General features: G+C 41.5%; 1 protein-coding gene across 3 annotated transcripts in view; it reads left to right on the top strand.

Annotated features, from left to right (window-relative positions):
* The window catches only part of ift172 (intraflagellar transport 172), a 242,173-nt gene that overhangs the window by 169,295 nt on the left and 50,000 nt on the right, over positions 1–22,878 (top strand). For all 3 annotated transcript variants that reach the window (XM_060851638.1, XM_060851630.1, XM_060851645.1), the window contains 4 exons: positions 1,748–1,857; positions 2,763–2,892; positions 10,611–10,709; positions 18,387–18,496. In XM_060851638.1, coding sequence (XP_060707621.1) covers positions 1,748–1,857; positions 2,763–2,892; positions 10,611–10,709; positions 18,387–18,496 — 449 coding nt within the window. The remainder of the gene's footprint in view (positions 1–1,747; positions 1,858–2,762; positions 2,893–10,610; positions 10,710–18,386; positions 18,497–22,878) is intronic.

Genomic DNA, 22,878 nt, shown 5'->3' with positions numbered 1-22,878 from the left:
TGAGTGTACAGTTCAGGGAATTTGGAGGTAGTATGGAAAGTCAGTGCAGAGGGGATGCCAATAACAGTTGGCATCTCACCACTGGCCAGTGAGAATCGCACCACACCACTGATGAAAAGAATAAAACGTGAAGCAAGAAGATCAACAAGATGGGCCTCGCCACATAAGTCAACCAATTTATCACACCTCTCACTCCTATCAGATTCCAACCTTGAAGTAAGATTTGCATGGTCAGGAAGGAGTGATCACATCCAAAGTGAGATACACCCAGAGTTTGGGCTGCCTTATCCCTTAACAATCTGTATGAAGGACCTGAGGATATTGTTGCGAAGTTTGCAGATAACACAAGGATAGGTGGAGGCACAGGTGATGTTGAGGAAGAGGGAAGGCTGCAGAAGAACTTGGACTAGCTAGGGGAGTGGGTAAGGAATCAGCAGATGGATTATTATTTGGGAAGGTGAAGTTATGCATGTTGGTAGGAAGAATGGAGGTGTAGATTATTTTCTAAATGGGGAAAGACTTTAGAAATTTGAAGCACAAAGAAAATTGGGAGATCTATTTAAGGATTCTGTTAAAGTCAACACGCAGGTTTAGTTGTCTATTAGGGAGGCAAATGCAACCTTAGCATTCATTTCAAGAAGCCTAAAAATAAAACAGAAATTTACTGCAAAGGCTGTATAAGGCTCTGGTTATACTGGATTTTGAATATCATGAGCCATTTTGGGCCCCGTATCTAAGGAAAAATGTGCTGGCTTTGAAGGGGGTCCAGAGGAGATTTTCAAGAATGTTTTAGGGGATGAAGGGTTTGTCATATGAGGAGTGATTGAGGACACTGGGCCTATACTCGATGGAGTTTAGCAGGTTGAGGGGGAGGGATCCGAGTCGAAACTTACAGAATTCTGAGATGCCTAGATAAAGTGGACATGGAGAAGGTTTGTCACTAGTAAAACCTGAGGACGCAGCCTCAGAGTGAAGTGCCATCATTTTAGAACTGAGTTGAGGAGGATTGTCTTCAGCCAGAGGGTTTTGAATTTGTGGAACTCATTGCTGCAGAGGGTTGTGGAAGCCAAATCATTGAGTGTATTGAAGACAGAGTTAGATTGGTTCTTGATTGGTATGGAGATCAAGGTTACAGGGAGAAGGCAGGAGATTTTCAAATGTCGTCACTGTTGCAATGCAAGTAACTAGACAGCCAGGTTGAACATAGTAAGCCCCCACAAACAGAAGAGAGATAATTGTGAGGTAACGGTTTTTGAGAGCTTGATTGAGAAATAAATATTAGTCCTGTCCTCCTTCAGAATACTGCATGGGATTTTTTACATTTACCCGAGAGTACGCAGGTCTCAGTTTAACAGGGAAAAAGTGAGGACCGAAGATACTGGACATCAGAGTCAAAACTTGTGGCACTGGAAAAGCACAGCCTTCACAGCAGCATTGGGAATAAAGAGCTTACGCTCGAAACATCGACTCTCCTGCTCTTCAGATGCTGCCTGTCCAGCTGTGCTTTTCCAGGCCCACACTTTTTGATTCTCAGTTTAAAGTCCCAGCTGAAAAATAAATTTTTGATATTACCTCGGTACTGGACTAGCACCCTAGCCTTTTTTTTCCACTCAGTAGGACTTGAACTGGCAAACTTCTGTTTCTGAGATAAGCATGGTAGTAGTTGCACCACAGCAGATACAAAACAAAAATTGAAAAATGTGCTCTTCGTGTGATAAAACCATTTTACTTAATTTCTTGGTTTCAGGAAGTCGCAATGTGGAGTGATGCAATTAGAATTTGTAAAGAATATATCCCTAACAAGCTGGAACAACTTCAGGAAGAATATGAACAGGAAGCAATTAAGAAAGGAACAAAGTAAGCAAGTTAGCTGGAATAAAGTGGAAATGGTGAAAAAATTAATGGTGTAATTTCCTTACCACCATCTACTGTTACGAGGATGAATAGTGAATCGTTTGAAAGCCTGTGTTTACGCTACTCTGAACTAAGAAATAAGTGAGAAGAATCAAGGGAGACCCTTGATACTTTCCTTTGGTACTTCCTCATTTGACTTTCCATGTGATTTTTCCTTGAAGTCATTTTTTTCATGTTTGAATAGCAAAATAGTTGAAAATATGAAACAAAGCTCTTTGGATTTCTACCAGCTACAGAAATCTTTGACTGTTCAGCAATTATATCCAAGGTGAAGCCAACACATGCTAAGTTGGAGAATATTGCTAACCTCTTGACAAAGTCTTGTCGGTGATCCTCTACGCCTTTGCGAATTTGACTAGTTTGGTTTAATCTGGAAATCATTCAGCAGGTGGTCTGCTGACTTGCCTGAAGTATATCCAACATAAGTAAAGTGATATAAAATTTAGTACAGAAGTTAACTACTTGTGGAATTGGTTGTTAGCATTTGAAAAATAAATTCGAAGATGAAATCCCTGCTCCAAATTGTACCTTTATGGATTTTGCATGCTTCTTAGCAAACATACTTCATGAAATATTGTCACCAATTACCCAGTCATTGTTTTTTTATTGTAAATACAAATGTAGTTGTATTTCATTGCTGGCAATCAGTATTTATGATAAGTAGAAATGAGGTTAATGTAATGATTATATAAACAACCTTCTGCACTCATTCAGAAATTCAGTATACAATTATCATACATAAACAGCTTGAATCATGCTCTGCAAAGCACTGAACTATCCATTTAGATGTTACTGTATTTTCCATTTTCTGTTTTAACTTTTTTTTGGTTTATATTTGTGTCTCACAGGGGAGTAGAAGGAATAGTTGAACAAGCTAGAGAATGGGAGCAATCAGGAGAATATGTAAGAGCAGTGGAATGCTACCTTAAAGTCAAAGAGACAAATAACCTAGCTCTGATGGAGAAGTGCTGGATGAAGGTGAGATGTGTATTTCAAAGTTACATTTTCATCAAGAGGAGCAACTGACAATTGAAGTGGACCCAATAGTTGTTGACGATCAAAATTTTCTCGAGGCTATGCATAGCAAATACAAAAACTCTACTTACCTATAAACATCTGCTTTGGAGAATTCTTCACAGTCGTCAATTAATTGAATTTCCTGCAATTTATGCATGATAAAAAAATTAGTATTGTTTTTGAGAGTTCTAAATTTTAAATTACACCCAGGAAGTGCAGAATGCTTATCTATAATTGGATAACTATATTCAATTATAAGGGAAATTAGAAAACCCAAATTAAAGGCGGAGGTAAGAGTGTGGAACTCAGGAGAGGTTATTAAAATCTCCAGCACAGACACAAATAGGACAGATGTAAGGAATAAGGTAAATGAGCTTGTCCCGCAGATTGAAATCGGCTGTTATGACGTTGTGGGCATCCATTCTGAGGGATGAGATTTCTGAATACTTGGAAGTGTCTGGTAAAATAGGGCAAAGTCAGCATGGCTTCATCTAGGGGAAGTCATACCTGACAAATCTGCTAGACTTCTTTGAGAAAGTAACGAGCAGGTTAGACCAAGGAGAGCCAATCGATGTTACCTACCTGAACTTCAAGAAGGCCTTTGACAAGGTAATGCACAGGAGGCGACTGAGTAGAGTCATAGAGATATACAGTACGGAAACAGACCCTTTGGTCCAACTTGTCCATGCTGACCAGATATCCCAACGCAATCTAGTCCCACCTGCCCGTACCCAGCCCATATCCCTCCAAACCCTTCCAATACATATACCCACCCAGATGCCTTTTAAATGTTGCAATTGTACTAGCCTCCACCACTTCCCCTGGCAGCTGATTCCATACACGTACAACCCACTGTGTGAAAATGTTGCCCTTTTAGGTCTGTTTTATGTCTTTCCCCTCTCATCCTAAACCTTTGCACTGTAGTTCTAGACTCCCCCACCCCAGGGAGAAGACTTTGTCTATTTATCCTATCCGTGCCCCTCATGATTTTATAAACCTCTATAAGGTCACCCCTCAGCCTCCGACGCTTCAGAGAAAACAGCCTCAGCCTATTCAGCCTCTCCTCATAACTTAAATCCTCCAATCCTGGCAACATCCTTGTAAATCTTCTCTAAACCCTTTCAAGTTTCACAACTTCTTTCTGCAGAATTGCATGCAATATTTCAAAAGTAGCTGAACCAATGTCCTGTACAGCTGCGACATGACCTCCCAACTCCTGTACTCAATGGTGATGTCATTTCCTTTGGTGATGTCTTTTTCTTAGGGTGTGGTAAATTGGGTCCAAATTAATGTATTTGTTGATAGACTTCCAGATGGAATGCCATGCTTCTAGGGATTCTCGTCCATGTCTCTGTTTAGCTTGTCTGAGGATGGATGTGTTGTCCCAGTGGTGTCCTTCCTTATCTGTATGTAAGGTTACTAGTGAGAGAGGGTCATGTCGTTTTGTGGCTAGTTGATGTTCATGTATCCTGGTGGCTAGTTTTCTGCCTGTTTGTCCAATGTAGTGTTTGCTACAGTACTTGCATGGTGTTTTGTAAATGACATTAGTTTTGCTTGTTGTCTATATTGGGTCTTTCAAGTTCACTAGCTGCTGTTTTAGTGTGTTGGTGGGTTTATGGTCTACCAAAAACATTCATGAGAATTCCTAGAAGCATGGCATACCAACCAGAACTCTTATCAACAAACACATTGACTTGAACCCGATTTACCTGTGAAAAAGAACAGGAAATGACATCACTATAGGAAATGCTATCACCACCCAAAGAAACCCAAACATATCAATAGAAAGCAGGAAGCATCAACAGTACTTTGTTCAGAGGCTCACTGAAGATGTTATCTAGTATGGTGATGAAGCGTCTGAAAATGAGCCTTTCAGCTCAGCGAGCAAACTTACATCCAGAACCTCAATCTGAGCTACAAATTTTCTCAAAACTCGCTAATAGTTTTACTGCCTTTATACTCTTCTAAGGATTCATGATCATTTACCATGATCATAGACCATCTACATGTGACATAGACTTCCTTCTTTTTCTTAACCAAGCCCTTAATTTCTTTAGTCATCCAGCATTCCTTACACCTACCAGTCTTTCCTTTCACCCTAACAGGAATATACTGTCTCTGGACTCTTGTTATCTCATTTCTGAAGGCTTCCCATTTTTAAACTGTCCCTGCGAACATTTACCCCCAATCAACTTTTGAAAGTTCTTGCTTAATACCGTCAAAATTAGCCTTCCTCTAATTTAGAAATACAACTTTTAGATCTAGTCTATCCTGTTCCATCACTATTTTAAAACTAATAGAATTATGGTCGCTGGCCTCAAAGTACTCCCCCACTGACACTTCAGTCATGTGCCTTGTCTTATTTCCCAGCAGTAGGTCAGGTTTTGCACCTTTGGATGCTGCCTGAACTGCTGTGCTCTTCCAGCACCACTAATCCAGAATCAAGTTTTGCACCTTCTCTAGTAGGTTCATCCACATATTGAATCAGAAAGTTTTCTTGTACACACTTAACAAATTCCTCTCCATCTGAACCCTTAACATTATGGCAGTCCCAGTCAATGTTTGGAAAGTTAAAATCCCCTACCATAACCACCCTATTATTCTTACAGATAACTGAAATCTCCTTATAAAATTGTTTCTCAATTTCCCTCTGACTATTGAGGGGTCTATAATATAATCCCAATAAGGTGATTATCCCTTCCTTATTTCTCAGTTCAACCCAAATAACTTCCCTGGATATATTTCTGGGAATATCCTCCCTCAGAACAGCTGTAATGCTATCATTTATTAAAAATGCCACTTCCCCTCCTCTCTTGCCTCTCTTTCTGTCCTTCCTGTAGCATTTGTATCCTGGAACATAAAGCTGCAAGTCCTGTCCATCCCTGAGCCATGTTTCTGTAATTGCTATGATATCCCAGTCCCGTATTCCTAACCATGCCCTAAGATCATATGCCTTCCCTTAGAGGCCTCTTGCATTGAAATAAATGCAGGTTAATTTATCATTCCTACCTTGTTCTCTGCTTTGTCCCTGTCTGCCCTGACTCAATTCTTTTATCAACTGTACCAGTCTCAGGTTGATCTCCTTCCCCACTATGACTCTGGGTCCCGCCACCACCCCCCCCCCCCCCCCCCCCCCCCCCACCAACCTTAATAGTTTAAATCCACCGGAGCAGCTTTAGCAAATCTCCCTGCCAGTATATTAGTCCCCTTCCAGTTGTGGTGCAATCTGTCCTTCTTGTACTGGTCACTTCTACCCAGAAGAGATTCCAATGATCCAAAAATGTGAATCCTTCTCCCATATACCAGCTCCTCAACCATTCCTTACTCTGTTCTATCCTCCTATTCCTACCCTACGGCACAGTGGCACAGTGGTTAGCACTGCTGCCTCACAGCGCCAGGGACCTGGGTTCAATTCCCGCCTCAGGCGACTGACTGTGTGGAGTTTGCACGTTCTCCCCGTGTCTGCCTGGGTTTCCTCCGGGTGCTCCGGTTTCCTCCCACAGTCCAAAGATGTGCGAGTCAGGTGAATTGGCCATGCTAAATTGCCCGTAGTGTTAGGTAAGGGGTATATGTAGGGGTATGGGTGGGTTGCGCTTCGGCGGGTCGGTGTGGACTTGTTGGGCCGAAGGGCCTGTTTCCACACTGTAAGTAATCTAATCTAATCTAATCTACCCTCACTAGCTTTTCAAATTCCTGCCTAATTCTTTATATTCTCCCTTCAGAATCTCATCCTTTTCCCCTATGTCATTGGTTCCAATGTGTACAATGACCTCCTGCTGGTCCCTCTTTCCCTTGAGAACATTCTGCACCCTCTCTGAGACATCCTTGATCCTGGCACCAGGGAGGCAACACACCATTCTGACTTTTCACTGCTGGACTATAAAGTCCCCTAACACAATTGATCTCTTGGAACCCGGCATACCGCTCATTGCATTTAGCCAGTCTCGACACCAGAAATGTGATTGTTCATGCTTCATTCCCCTGAGAATCCAACATGCCCTACATTTTCCAAAACAGCATACTTATTTGAAATGGGGATAGCCATAGAAGACTTCTGCAACTACTTGCCTACCTTTCTTACCTTTCCTGGAGATAACCCATCTGTGTGATTGTATGTGTAACTTCTCTCCCATCCATCACATCCCCTTGCTCTTGTAAATTCCTCATTGCCTCTAACTGTCTGTCCAACCAATCCATTCGATATGATCGGATTCGCAACCAATGGCATTTATTACAGATATAATCCTCAATAACACTGAAACTCTCCGTAAACTCCCACATCTGACAAGAAGAGCATATCGCTCTCCTAGTGACCATTTTTGCTTCTTTCAATGTACAGACCCAGAAATTAGGACCGTCTTATTCCTCTATAAAACACTGCTCCAGGCTAACGTAATGCTTATGGCTTATATTTTTTAAGTTGAATCAAGAGACATATCTCAAATAAAGCATGTAATGAAGAAAGAACCCACTCTACTCACTACTGCAGACTTACTGTAAGGCCACACTTAAATTATTCACTTATCATTTTCTACGCTATGACCTCTCACAAACAAGTTCCTCCAAGATTAGTTATGAATTTCACTGTTTGTTCATTTTCCCAGGCGCACTCCTATATCCAACAATGCATGAACTCAAACAGCAAAGGGTGTACCTGTGCAGGTTCACTGTTGTGTCAGTTAGCTGTGTGGGTTTCTTTCTCCATCTCTCTCTTCCCTCTGAGCTGACCTCACCTCACCATGTGCTGCCTTTCTCTGTTCCTCTCCCTTTTGAAAGTGCTGTTGTTTTGACTTTTTTTTTCTCCGAAGTTTCAAAACACTGCAGCAGCATATAAAACAATAATTGCTGCTCCTGGAATTTGAGAAAATCACCTCCAACACCTAAAATACCTCAAAAAAGGAGCAGCCTGTTACAGCCAAAAAATCTTTCCGTCCTCCATCTTAGATTCTGGGTAATCCATCAGTAAATAAAGGTCCATGGTGTTAGGGACAAGCTGCTGGAATGGATAGCAGTTTGGCTATCTGGCAGCAAACAGAGAATGCGGATAAAAGAGTCCTTCTCAGGATGGTAGTCGGTGACAAGTGGTGTTCCACAAGGGACCACAGCTTTTCACTTTATTCATTTACAATCTAGATGAAGGAGCTGAGGGTACTCTAGCTACATTTGCAGATAAGACAAAGATAGGTAGAGGAGCAGGTAGCATTGAGGAGGCAGGGGGCTGCAGAAAGATTTAGGCAGGTTAGGAAAGTGTATATCAGAGTGGTGCTGGAAAAGCACAGCAAGTCAGGCAGCATCCAAGGAGCAGGAAAATTGACTTTTCGGACAAGAGCCCTTCATCAGGAGTGGAGGCAGGAAGCGTCCAGGGTGGGGAGATAAGTGTGTGTGGTGGGTGGGGGGGGGAAAAGAGTGTTGGGGAGAAGGTAGCAAAGAGTACAATAGGTGATTGGGGGTGGGGTTGGAGGTGATAGGTCAGAGAAGAGGGTGGGGGGAGGTAGCAAAGAATACAATAGGTGAATGGAGGTGGGGATGGAGGTGATACGTCAAAGGGGAGGGTGGAGCAGATAGCTGGGAAGGGAGATTGGCAGGTAGGACAGGTCGTGAGGATGGTGCTGAACTGGAAGCTTGGAACTGGGGTAAGGTGGGGAGGGGAAATGAGGAAATTGGATAGAAGAGTGGGCAAAGAAGCGGTAGATGGAGTACACTTGGGAAAGTGTGAGGTCATTATTTCTTTGTGGGCGGCACGGTGGCACAGTGGTTAGCACTGCTGCCTCACAGCGCCTGTAGACCCGGGTTCAATTCCCGACTCAGGCGACTGACTGTGTGGAGTTTGCACGTTCTCCCCGTGTCTGCGTGGGTTTCCTCCGGGTGCTCCGGTTTCCTCCCACAGTCACAAAGATGTGCGGGTCAGGTGAATTGGCCAAGCTAAATTGCCCATAGTGTTAGGTAAGGGGTAAATGTAGGGGTATGGGTGGGTTGCGCTTCGGCGGGTCGGTGTGGACTTGTTGGGCCGAAGGGCCTGTTTCCACACTGTAAGTCTAATCTAATCTAATCTAAGTCATGCATTTTGGTAAGAAGAATAGAGCCATGGACTATTTTCTAAATGGGGAGAAAATTCAGAGTCTGAAGTGCAAAGAGACTTGGGAGTTCTTGTCCAGGGTTCTCTCAAGGTAAAATTGCAGGTTGAGTCAGTAGTTAGGAAGGCAGATGCAATGATGGCATTTATTTTGAGAGGACTTAAATATAAAAGCAGGGGTATACTTATGACATTCTGTAAGACTCTGATCAGACTACATTTGGAGTATTGTGTGTAGTTTTGAACGTCATATCTCAGGAAGGATGTCCAGGCCCTGGAGCATGTTCAGAGGAGGTTTACGAGAATGGTTGCCGGAATAGCATATGAGGAACGTTTGAGGACTCTGGGCCTATCCCCAATGGAGTTTAGAAAGATGAGAGAAAATCTAATTGAAACATATGGAATACTGAATGGCCTGGACAGAGTAGATGTTGGAGAGATGTTTCCAGTTGTAGGAGAGACAAGGACCTGAGCCCACAGTCTTAGAGTAAAGGGAAGACCTTTTAGAATGGAGATAAAGAGAAACTTCTTCAGTCAGAGAGTAGTGACTCTATGGAATTCATTGCCATAGAGGGCTGTGGAGGCCAGGTCATTGAGTATATTTAAGACTAAGATAGATAGGCTCTTGATTGCTAAGGGGATCAAGGGTTATGGGGAGAAAGCAGGAGAATAGGGTTGAGAAATTTATCAGCTATGATTGAAAGGTGGAGCAGATTTGATGGACTGAATAGCCTAATTTCTGCTCCTATGTCTTATGGCCTTACTTTGATGTATGAGTAGTTTGGCTAGCCACCAGAAATAATCATTCAAGGCACAAAAGAATCAAGTCAGCTCTCAGTCCATGCCAGAAAACAAAATGAAAAGCAACCCCAAAGTTTAATTTTATGTTTTATATAGGTCCATTGTGATAGCGTTTAAATGCCAAAATATTATTTGGTAGATGAGTCATATTGTTGTAAAATACACTTTTCACAAAGGTTAAATAGCCGAAATGAAACAATTGAATCTAAAAAATGGACCATCCTTTTTCCAGAAGGCAAAAAGCTGAAAGGAATAGAGGTGGTACCTGAATTTCTTTTTACTGATGTTGAATGACCTGCTGCAAGTGTCTGGTATTTTTCTACTTTGACAATTCTTTATGGATTATTCTTTCTTTAAACTTTTCAGTTTTTGTTGTAATTAATGTGTCTGAATTTCATGCTTGGCTGTTAATTATGTTTCAAAATTCTGGATGTAGATTTGCTCGCTGAGCTGGAAGGTTCATTTCCGGATGTTTTGTCACCCTACAATGTAACATCTTCAGTGGGCCTCTGGGTGATGTTACTTCGTAGGGTGATGAAACATCTGGAAATGAATCTTCCAGCTGTGTGAGCAAACCTACATCCAGAACCTCAACCTGAGCTACAAATCTTCTCAAAACTTGCTATGTTTCAAAATATTCTGTGTCTCTGGCCAATGAAGAGTCCTCAAGTTTTTTGAGGTTTACCCTGTCTTATCTTATTTATGGTCAGTACTAAATTTAAATTTATCTTACTATCTTGGAATCACTATGGAATTTTTTTTTGTACAAGGTTTCTCTATTCTTACTGAGTTCTTCATATTCCAGGCTGCTGAACTGTCTATCAAATTTTTAAATCAGGACAAAACACTTGAGGTGATTCAGACACTTGGTCCTCGACTGGTTGAAATAAAGAAATACAGTGCGGTATGGATTTGAATTAGTCTAATTTTTGATTATGTTATCTATGCAGATGATGTAAATATAACAGTTAAATCAAATCAGAAAGTGTTTGGAATACTCACCAACAGAGAAAACCTGGGTTACGTTGTCAAGTGATGGTTCTTGAGGAGGGCTAGCAAAGGATTTTTATCTGAAATGTTAATCTATTTTCTCCTTAATGTAGTGATGGATATGCTTTAATTGGCATTGTTTTAAAATTCCCAGTATAAGTAACTCTTCACTGGTGTGATAGTCTGATTGTTACGATTAAACTAATCATCCAGGGAGAGAGAGAGTTTGAGTCTCATTAAAGCAAGTTTCTGAATTTGCACTCGGTTTTAAAAATTTTTGTCAATAAAATTAACCGTTTAACTGTCAGATTGTAATAAATACCCAGCCAGTTAACTGATATCTTTTCAGGAAGCATAACTGTTCTTCTAATTGGCTTGCTGGAATACTTATTTACTCTTAACTGCGTTCTTGATCTAGCAGGCCACTGAGGTGTATCAAATTGCTCAAAAAGGTCTACCCTATTTTCTAAAGGACAATCAATGCTGGCCTTGCCAGCAATATTTACATACAAAAGATAAATAAAATTAAATCTTGATAGAAATAATATGTTTTGGCATATATATAGTTGCCCTTCTAATTTTTGAATTACTGCCCTTTCTTTGTCAATGACGTGTGGGAACTCCTTTAAAAGTATAGTACAATGTCAGTGTTTTGTGGAGGAATAAATCATGGTTTTTCCTTCTCCTTCAACTGATTGTTTCCTTCAATTTTTAGTTTCGGTACATAGCTGAATAAGATTGTGTACCCATACTAGAAAAAGGGACATCTGGACTTCTTCATCCTTCTTTAGACTTACTCATAATCCTTTTGACTTCACTCATAAAAGTTACTCCAGATTGCAATAATTAAGGTTCTGTCTGAATTTGATTCTATGTACACAACCTAACTTAAGGAAGTACTTCATTAGATTATTAATTAGATCATCATAAATTCTGATCTAGCACTAAATCAAAGCAGTATCATCTAGAAGAGTTTTAAAGAACATGAGGAATGCTTTGAAAGTTGTTCCTCCTTGTATTTAATTCAGTCATTCAGAGGTGTTCTACTAATTTTAAAGGGTAAATAGTCAGAATCTATTGTGAGGGATAAAAGCAATATGCACTTAGTGTTTTCACTGTTCCTCATTTTAGATTTAGATTAGATTACTTACAATGTGGAAACGGGCCTTCCGGCCCAACAAGTCCACACTGACCCTCCGAAGAGCAACCCCTACATTTACCCCTTCACCTAACACTATGGGCAATTTAGCATGGCCAATTCACCTAACCTGCACGTTTTTGGACTGTGGGAGGAAACTGGAGCACCCGAAGGAAACCCACACAGACACTGGGAGAATGTGCAAACTCCACACAGACAGTTGCCTGAGGTAGGAATTGAACCCAGGTCTCTGGCACTGTGAGGCAGCAGTGCTAACCACTGTGCCACCATTGTCCTGGCCTCACTAAAATGAAGAATAAACAAAAAATGTTTGATATAGTTGACAATCCACCAATAATGAAAATAATTTTACTCTGTGAATAATCATGCACATTCATGATGTAATTAGAGTCATAGAGATGTCCAGCACAGAAACAGACCCTTTGGTCCAATTTGTCCATGCCGACCAGATTTTGTAAATTAATCAAGTCCCCTATTTGCCAGCATTTGACCCATAACCCTCTAAACCCTTCCCACTCATATACCTTTCCAGATGCCTTTTAAGTGCTGTAATTGTACAGTCTCTACCAACGCCTCTGGCAGTTCATTCCATACACGTAGAGGATGGCACATGAAATGGTTGTCCCTTCAGACCCCTTTAAATCATTCTCGTCTCACTTTAAACCAATGCCCTCTAGTTTTGCACTTACCCATCCTGGGGGATCGACCTTGTCTATTAACTATATTCATGCCTCTCATGATTTTACAAACCTCAATAAGGTCACCCTTCAGCCTGACACTCCAGGGAAAATGACCCCAGCCTATTGAGCCTCTCCTTATAGCTCAAACCCTCAACCCTGACAACATCCTTGTAAATCTTTTCTGAACCCTTTCAAGTTTCCTTTAACAGGGAGACCAGAATTGAACACAGTATTCCAATCGTGGCCTAACTAATGCATCTAAATCCCGTTCCTTAGAATCCCTTCCAAAAACCTACCCACCATTGATGTCACGCTCACTGATCTATAGTTCCCTGGCTATTCCTTTCCATCTTTCTTAAATAATAGCACTATGTTAGTCAACCTTCAGTCTTCTGGCACTTCACCTATGGCAATCGATAATACCAGAGTATAGCCACAGCATAATATCCCAACCACTGTATGCAATGCACTGGCGAATAAAGGCATGCATGCCGAATGCCGCCTTCATTACCATCTACCTGTGACTGCTTTCAAGGAATTATGAGCCTGCAACCCAAGGTCTCTTCGTTCAGCCACACCCGTCAGGACCTTGTCATTTAGATTAGATTAGATCCCCTACAGTGTGGAAACAGGCCCTTTGGCCCAACCAGTCCACACCGACCCTCTGAAGAGTAACCTACTCAGACCCATTTCCCTATGACCAATGCATAGGGCAATTCACCTAACCTGCACATCTTTGGACTGTGGGAGGAAACCCACGCAGACACAGGGAGAATGTGCAAACTCCACACAGACAGTCGCCTCAGGCTGGAATTGAACCCAGCTCCCTGGTGCTGTGAGGCAATGCTAACCATTGAGCCACTGTGCTAAGTACTGTAAAGTAAACTTCTTCGCTGTCCACTCCACCAAAATTTTAATGTCATCTGCAATCTTAGTAGCCATATCTCCAATGTTCACATCCAAATTATTTATATAACTGGTGAGATGCAGTGGACTCAGCATTGATCTTGCAGCACACTGCTGGTCACAGGCCTCCAGTCGGAAAAACAACCCTCCACCACTATCCTATGTCTCCTAACTTCAAGCCAATTTTGTATCCAAATGGCTAATTCTCTCTGTATACACGTGATCTAACCATGCTAACCAACCTACTACGTGGAACCTTGTCAAACACCTTACCGCTCTGCTTTCATCAATCTTCTTTGATATTTCTTCAAAAAAATTCAATCAAGTTCCTGAGACATGATGTCCCACTCAGATAGCCATGATGACTATCCCTAATCAGTCCTTGCCTTTCCAAATACATGTAAATCCAGTCCCTCAGAATCCCCTCCAACAACTTACCCACCACCGATGTCAAGCTCACTGATCCATATTCCCTGCCTTTTCCTTACTACCTTTCTTAAATAATGGCACCGCAGTAGCCAACGTTAGCCTTCCAGAACCTTACCCATGGCTATTGATGATACATATATCTCAGCAAGGGGCCCAGGAATCACTTTCCTGATTTCCAAAATTCTAGGGTACACCTGATCCAGGTCTTGGGGATTTGTCACTTTATGCATTTTAAAATGTCCAGCACCACCGTCTTTGTAATATGGACACTTCAAGATATCGCTGTTTATTTTCGTAAGTTCTCTCGCTTTCAAAACCCTCTCCAAAGTAAACACCAATGTAAGATATACGTTTAGTACCTCACGCATCTCCTGCGGGTTCCACACAATTCCAAAGAACTAACTTGTTATGTTTCTTATCTGCAACTCTGTAACTACAATATTAATAATCATAGAATCCCCATGGTATGGAAGCAGGCCATTTGGCCCATCAAATCAACATTGACCCTGTGAAGAGCATCCCGCTCAGACCCCCAAACCCTATCCCTGTATCCTGGCATTTCTCATGGCTAATCCACCTAGCTTGCACATCCCTGGACAATTTAGTATTGCCAATCTACCTAACCTGCATATCTTTGGACTGTAGAAGGAAACAAGATACCTGGAGGAAACTCATGCAGACATGGGAAGAATGTGCAAACTCCACACAAACAGTCGCCTGACGGTGGATTCAAATCTGGGTGCATAGCGCTGTGAGGCAACAGTGCTAACTATTAAGCTATTGTTCTGCCTCACAATCTGGAACCATTACCATTTGTAGAACAAAATGATTGGTCATAGATCTTATTTTTATTTGTTCTAATACCATTAACCATTACTATCAAAATGTTTTCCTTTTAAAATTAGTACTACACCTCCTGGCAGTTGAATTATATTCAAGCAAGGACTACTTCCAAAGCCTTTTCTCTATAAATGCTACTTTGATCATAGAAAAAGCTTTTGATATATTCAGAAAAACTATTGGGTAAATTATTCAGTGTAATTCTATTTACTTGCCCAAATTTTCCCAGATTGGTTTCCTTGTTTTTAAAAAGAGAGAGATCCATCATTTATTTAATTTTTTTATTATAACAACCATTGCTTAAAGATTGAAACATATATCTTAATTACCTAGCTACAACTTGAATATCATACTTAAATACAGTGTGCATCTAATCAAACATAATCCATTTGTAGCCTTATCACTTTTTTGTGCAGTTAGAATAATTCCTTTTAAATGTAGTAACACCAATGCGAACTCTGTTAACCTGTACACTTTTGTTGTATTACATTGACTAAATGACCATGAATCATTTTTCAGTCCATGGTTGGGACAATTAATACTTCTTTTTATTATTCATCCATGGGGTATGTGTGTCACTGGCTATACCAGCATTTATTTCCCATCTCTAATTGCCCTTGAGAAGCTGGAGGTGAGCAACTTTCCTGAACTGCTGCAGTCTATATGCTGTAGGTAGATCCACAATACTGTTAGCGAGGGAATTCTAATATTCTTAAGATATAATTGTACTTCGGGAGGATATTCCTGGAAATACGTCCAGCGATGTTATTTGGGTGGAAGTAAGAAATAACAAGAGGATGATCACCTTATTGAGATTGTACTATAGAGCTCCCAGTAGTCAGCAGGAAATTGAGAAACACATTTCTAAGAAGATCTAAATTATCAGTAAGAATAATACGGTGCTTACGGTGGGGGATTTTAACTCTCCAAACATAGACTGGAACTGCTATAGTGTTAAGATCTTGGATGAAGAGACATTTGTTAAGTTTGTACAATAAATTTTTCTGATTCAGTATGTGGATATATCTACTAGAGAAGGTGCAAACGTTGACATATACTTGGAAGGTAAGGCAGGGCAGGTGACTGAGGTCCAGTGCCCATAATTCTATTCGTTTTGAAATAGTAATAGTAAAAGATGGACCGTTAAAATTCTAAATTGGAGGAAGGCCAGTTTTAACAGTATTAGGCAAGAACTTTCAAAAATTGATTGGGGATAGATGTTTGCAGGTAAAGGAATGGCGGGAAAATGGGTATACCAAGAGGCCAGAGATCGTATGTTAGAGTGAAGGGCAAGGCTGGTAGGGTAGGAAGTAGAAATTAAAGTTTTGGTCAAGAAAAGGAAGGAAGCATTTATCAGATATAGACAGCAGAGATTGAGTGAATGCCGAGAAGAGTTTAAAGGCAGAAGGAGTATACTTAAGGAGGAAAGTAGGAGGGCAAGAAGCGGACATGTGATAGCTTTGGCAAATAGGGTTAAGGAGAATCCGAAGGGATTCTACAAATGCATTAGGGACAAAAGAGTAACTAGGAAGAGAACAGGGCCCCTTAAAGATCAATAAGACCACAGGAGATGGAGGGATTACTAAATAACTATTTGCATCAATGTTTACTGTGGTGAACAATATGGAAGATATAGAATGTGAGGAATTGAATAGCAACATCTATAAAAATGTTCATATTACTGAAGAGGATGTGCTGGATGTCTTAAATCATCAAAGTGAATAAACCCCCAGGATCTGGATCGGAGTGTCCTAGTATTCTGTGAGAAGCTGGGCCCCTTGCTGAGATATTTAAATCATCAATAGCCACAGGTGAGGTGCCAGAAGACTGGAGGTTGATTCACATAGTGCCACTATTTAAGGAAGGTGATAAGGAAAAGCCAGGAAAAAAAACTATAGACTGATGAGCCAAGTGTCGATGGTAGGCAAGTTGTTGGAGGGAATTCTGAGGGACAGGACTTGCATGTATTTGGAAAGGCAAGGACAGATTAGGGATACTCAACATGGCTTTGTGCTTGGAAAATCATGTCTCATAAACTTAGTTGAGTTTTTTTAAAGAAGTAACGAAAAGGATTCATGAAGGCAGATCAGTGGACGTGACCTATATGGACTTCAGTAAGGCATTCGACAAAGTTCCTCCTGGTAGACTGATTAGCAAGGTTAGATTACATGGAATATGGGAGAACTAGTTGTTTGGACACAGAACTGGCTCGAAGGTAGAAGACAGACGATGCTGACAGAGGGTTGCTTTTCAGACTGGAGGACAGCCATGTGCCACAAGGATCGATGCTGTGTCCACTGCTTTTCATCATTAGGCTGCCCAGGTGAAAGATGAGTATTGTTCCTCCAATTTGCAGCCTGATTCGATGCGGCAATGAAGGAGGCTGGGAATGGACATGTCAGAGGGGAAGTGGCAGGGGGTATTGAAATGGGCAGTGACTGGAAAGTCAGGCTGGCCATTTAGGGCCTGGCGACAACACTTGGTGAAACAGTCACCTAGTCGACATTTGGTCTCATTGATGTAGAGAAGACCATATCGGGAGCACCGGATGCAATTGACTAGGTTGAAGGAGATGCAGGTGAACCTCAGCCTCACGTGGAAGGACTATTTGGTGCCCTGGATGGAGGTGAGGGAGGTGGTATATGGGCAGGTGTGGCATCATTTCCGATTACTGAGGAAGATGCTAGGGGATTGGAGGCAAGGTGAGGTTGGTTGGTGAGGGGTGTGGCATGAGCCAAAGAGTGTTGATGGGAATGGTCCTTGTGGAAGAGAGGGGTGAGGAAGCAAAGTTAAGCTCTAATTGGAGTTGGTGTAAGGCTACAATTACAACATTAGAAAAAACATCTGGATGGGTAAATTAATAGGAAGGGTTGAGAGGGATATTAGCCAAATGCCAGTAAATGGAACTAGATTTATTTAGGATATCTGGTTGGCATGGACGATTTGGACTAAATGGCCTGTTTTCATCCTGCAAATGTCTATGACTGTATTTTGACCCAAAACACTGAAGGAATGGTGATGTATGTCCAAGTCAGGATGGTGAGTGGCTTGGAGAGGAATTTGAACTTGATGGTATTCCCATGTATGTACTATTATTGTCCTTCAAAATGGAGGTGGTTGTGGTTTTTGAAAGCACTGTCTAAGGAGCTTGAGTGATTTTCTGCAGTGCATCATGTGGATGGTGCACACTGCTGCTCCAAAATGTCGGTGGTGGAGTGAATGGATTTGGTTCCAATTAAGTGGGCTGCTTTGTTCTGGATGAAGTCAAGCTTTTTGAGTTTGTAGAGTTGCACTCGTCCAGGTAAGTGGGGTATTCTCCACCAGTCTCCTGTCTTTGGAGAGTCAGGAGATGAGTTACTTGCTCCAGGATTTCTAGCTTCTCAACTGTTTGTGAAGCCACGGTATTTATATGGCTAGTCCAATTGAGTTTCTGGTCAACAGTACTCTCCAGGATGTTGGGCAAAGTAGGGTATTCAATTATGGCGATGCCATTGAGGTATCAAAGATTGAAGCTTCAGATTTTCTTTTATTGGAGATGGTCTTTATTTAATTATTTAATAATACAATTAATTTGCAGGCAGCTGAACTGTACCTTAATATGGACCTCATTAAAGATGCCATTGACTGTTTCATAGGCGGGGAAGAATGGAACAAAGCTAAACGTGTGGCAAAGGAGCTCGATCCCAGGTAAGAACTTTCTATGTTGCAAATAATCAGCACAATGAGTACCCTAGAGTGATCAGAAGACAATAACCTCATAAACAGTTTTAATTTTAATGAAATAAACGATTGTCGAGACTTTCTGCCCATTGATTACACATAATTAGAATTCTTTCCTGTTGGAGTAAATTTTAATTAACTTAGATTATCTACAGTGAGGAAACAGGCCATTTGACCCAACAAGTCCACACCAACCCTCTGAACAGTAACCCACCCAGCCCCATTCCCCTACCCTACATTTACCTCTGACTAATGCACCTATCACTATGGGCAATTTAGCATGGCCTGTTCACCTCACCTGCACATCTTTGGATTGTGGGAGGAAACCAGCGCACACGGCAAAACTGTGCAAACTCCACACAGACAGTCGCCCCAGGTGGGCATTGAATTCAGGTCCCTGATGCTGTGAGACAACCACTGAGCCACCATGCCACCCCAAGACTTGTCTGAGTTCTGAAATAAGATTATATCTCTTCAATACTGTAACCCATAGCTATTCCAATAAGAAAAATGCAAGCATGTGAAAAATTATAACTTTAATGTTTTTGAAATACAATATTTATGGCTTTTTAAACTTTTTTTTCATTTTATTCAATGAGTAAAAATGTTTTAGGGACACTACATTCCATATAGTTGTTGAGATTTTAAAATTTATGAATATGTTTGATTCATATCAACAAACAATACGATACTTTAAATTATGTTCTTTGTTTCTTTGCATCAGCTCATCTGTCATTTGATTTTTTACTGTTTATTTTGTTGATCCTAAAACTCTTCATGATATCTTGTACTGCAGATTGTGTATCCAGAATTGGGCAGGGACTTACAAATTAGTGTGGTTTTATTCTGCAATTATTATCTTCACCAGTGCTTTATTTTATATATCATGTCATAAAGCAAAGAAATAATGAATTTTATCAAAACTAAGTATTTCAAATCGATCTTATCAGATCGAGTGGATTGGTTGGAGACACAGATAGAAGCAATGAGAAATTTGCAGCCGCAACAGTATGTGATGGATGGCAGTTATAGGAAGAGGGGAAGTCTCAGATACCATCACATAGATGGGTTAACTCCAGGAAGGGTAAGAGAGGGAGGCAGCTAGCAGGAGTTTTTTGTGGATATACCCATTTCAAACAGGTATGCTGTTTTGGAAAATGTAGGAGGTGATGGATTCTCAGGAGAATGTAGCATGGACAGCCACGTTTCTGGTATTGAGACTGACTGTAATGCAACGAGGGGTATGTCAGCTTCCAAGACATCAATTGTGTTAGTGGATTCTGTAGTCCGAGGTACAGACAGATGTTTCTGTGGCCAACAGAGAAAAAGCAGAATGGTGTGTTGTTTCCCTGGTGCCAGGAACAAGGATGTCTCAGAGAGGGTGCAGAATGTTCTCACAGGGGAGAGGGGCCAGCCGGAGGTCATTGTCCACATTGGAAGGGAAAAGGTTGAAACTCTGAAGGGAGATTACACAAAGTTAGGCAGAAATTTAAAAAGGAGGTCCTCAAGGTTAGTAATATCTGAATTACTCTCAGTGCTACGAGCGAGTGAGGGCAGGAATAGGAGGATAGAGCAGATGAATGCATGGCTGAGGAGCTGGTGTATGGGAGAAGGATTCACATTTTTGGATCATTGGAATCTCTTTTAGGGAAGAAGTGACCTGTACAAGAAGGACGGATTGCACATAAATCGGAAGGGGACTAGCATATTGGCAGGGAAATTTGCTAGAACTGCTTGGGAGGATTTAAACTATAAGGTGGGGGAGTGGGACCTAGGAAGATAGTGAGGAAAGAGATCATTCTGAGACGGGTACAGCTGAGAACAGAAGTGAGTCAAACAGTCAGGGCAGGCATGGACAAGGTAGAACTAATTTATTTCAATGCAAGGGGCCGAATAGGGAAGGCAGATGAACTCAGGGCATGGTTAGGAACATGGCACTGGGATATCATAGCAATTAGGGAAACATGGCTCAGAGATGGGCAGGACTGGCAGCTTAATGTTCCAGGATACAAATGCTACCGGAAGGCAAGAAAGGAGGGGGAGTGGCAATTTTGATAAGGGATAGCATTACAGCTGTGCTGAGGGAGGATATTCCCGGAAATACATCCAGGAAAGTTATTTGGGTGGAACTGAGAAATAATAAAGGGATGATCACCTTATTGGGATTGTATTACACCCCCAAATAGTCAGAGGGAAATTGAAAAACAAACTTGTAAGGAGATCTCAGCTATCTGTAAGAATAATAGAGTGGTTATGGTAGGGGGTTTTAACTTTCCAAACATCAACTGGGACTGCCATAGTGTTAAAGGTTTAGATGGAGAGAAATTTCTTAAGTGTGTACAAGACAATTTTCTGATTCAGTCCATGGATGTACCTACTAGAGAAGATGAAAAACTTGACCTACTCTTGGGAAATAAGGCAGGCCAGGTGACTGAGGTGTCAGTGGGTGAGCACTTTGGGGCCAACGACCATAATTCTATTCGCTTTTAAATCGTGATGGAAAAGGATAGACCAGATCTAAAAGTTGAATTTCTAATTTGGAGAAAGGCCAATTTTGACGGTATCAGGCAAGAACTTTCAAAAGCTGATTGGAGATAGATGTTCGCAGGTAAAGGGATGGCTGGAAAATGGGAAGCCTTCAGAAATGAGATAGCAAGAATCCAGAGAAAGTATATTCCTGTCAGGGTGAAAGGGAAGGCTGGTAGATGCAGGGAATGCTGGATGCCTAAAGAAATCGAGGGTTTGGTTAAGAAATAGAAGGAAGCATATGTCAGGTATAGACAGGATAGATCTCCAGCAACACATTTTCAGCTCTGATCTCCAACATCTGCAGTCCTCACTTTCTCATAGATCGAGTGAATCCTTGGAAGAGTATAAAGAAAGTAGGAGTATACTTAAGAGGGAAATCAGGAGGGCAAAACGGGGACATGAGATAGCTTTGACAAATAGAATTAAGGAGAATCCAAAGGGGTTTTACAAATATATTAAGGACAAAAGGGTAACTAGGGAGAGAATAGCGCGCCTCAAAGATCAGCAAGGTGGCCTTTGTGTGGAGCCACAGAAAATGGGGGAGATACTAAATGAATATTTTGCATCAGTATTTACTATGGAAAGGGTTATGGAAGATACAGACTGTGGAGAAATAGATGGTGACATCTTGCAAAATGCCCAGATTACCGAGGAGGAAGTGCTGGATGCCTTGGAACAGTTAAAGGTAGATAAATCCCCAGGACCTGATCAGGTGTACCTGAGAACTCTGTGAGAAGCTAGAGAAATGATTGCTGGGCCTCTTGCTGAGATATTTGTATCATCGATAGTCACAGGTGAGGTGCTGGAAGACTGGAGGTTAGCAAACGTGGTGCCACTGTTTAGGAATGGTGGTAAAGACAAGCCAGGGAACTATAGACCAATGAGCCTGACCTCGGTGGTGGGTAAGTTGTTGGACGGAATCCTTAGGGACAGAATGTACATATATTTGGAAAGGCAAGGACTGACTCGGGATAGTAAATATGGCTTTGTGCCTGGGAAATCATGTCTCACAAACTTAATTGAGTTTTTTGAAGAAGTTACAAAGATGAGGGCAGAGCAGTAGGTGTGATCTATTTGGGCTTCAGTAATGCGTTCGACAAGTTTTCCCATGGGAGACTGATTAGCAAGGTTAGATCTCATGGAATACAGGGAGAACTAGCCATTTTGATACAGAACTGGCTCAAAGGTAGAAGGTGGTGGTGGAGGGTTGTATTTCAGACAGAAGGCCTGTTACCAGTGGAGTGCCACAAGGATCGGTGCTGGGCCCTCTACTTTTTGTCATTTACATATATGATTTGGATGCAAGCATAAGAGGTACAGTTAATAAATTTGCAAATGACACCAAAATTGGAGGTGTAGTGGATAGCGAAGATGGTTACCTCAGATTACAACAGGATCTGGACCTGATGGGCCAATGGGCTGAGAAGTGGCAGATCGAATTTAATTCAGATAAATGCGAGCTGCTGCATTTTGGGAAAGCAAATCTTAGCAGGACTTACACACTTAATGGTAAGATCCTATGGAGTGTTGCTGAACAAGGAGACCTGGGAGTGCAGGTTCATAGCTCCTTGAAAGTGGACTTGCAGGTAGATAGGCTGGTGAAAAAGTGTTTGATATGCTTTCCTTTATTGGTCATAGTATTGAGTACAGGAGTTGGGAGGTCATGTTGCGGCTGTACAGGACATTGGTTAGGCCACTGTTGGAATATTGCGTGAAATTCTGGTCTCCTTCCTCTCGGAAAGATGTTGTGAAACTTGAAAGGGTTCAGAAAAGATTTACAAGGATGCTGCCAGGGTTGGAGGTTCTGAGCTACAGGGAGA

The sequence above is a fragment of the Hemiscyllium ocellatum genome, chromosome 3 (assembly GCF_020745735.1).
Source record: "Hemiscyllium ocellatum isolate sHemOce1 chromosome 3, sHemOce1.pat.X.cur, whole genome shotgun sequence".
In the NCBI taxonomy this organism is placed as follows: Eukaryota; Metazoa; Chordata; class Chondrichthyes; order Orectolobiformes; family Hemiscylliidae; genus Hemiscyllium; species Hemiscyllium ocellatum.
Note: the sequence above shows the minus strand (reverse complement) of the source record. Positions and strands in the feature narration are given on the sequence as shown.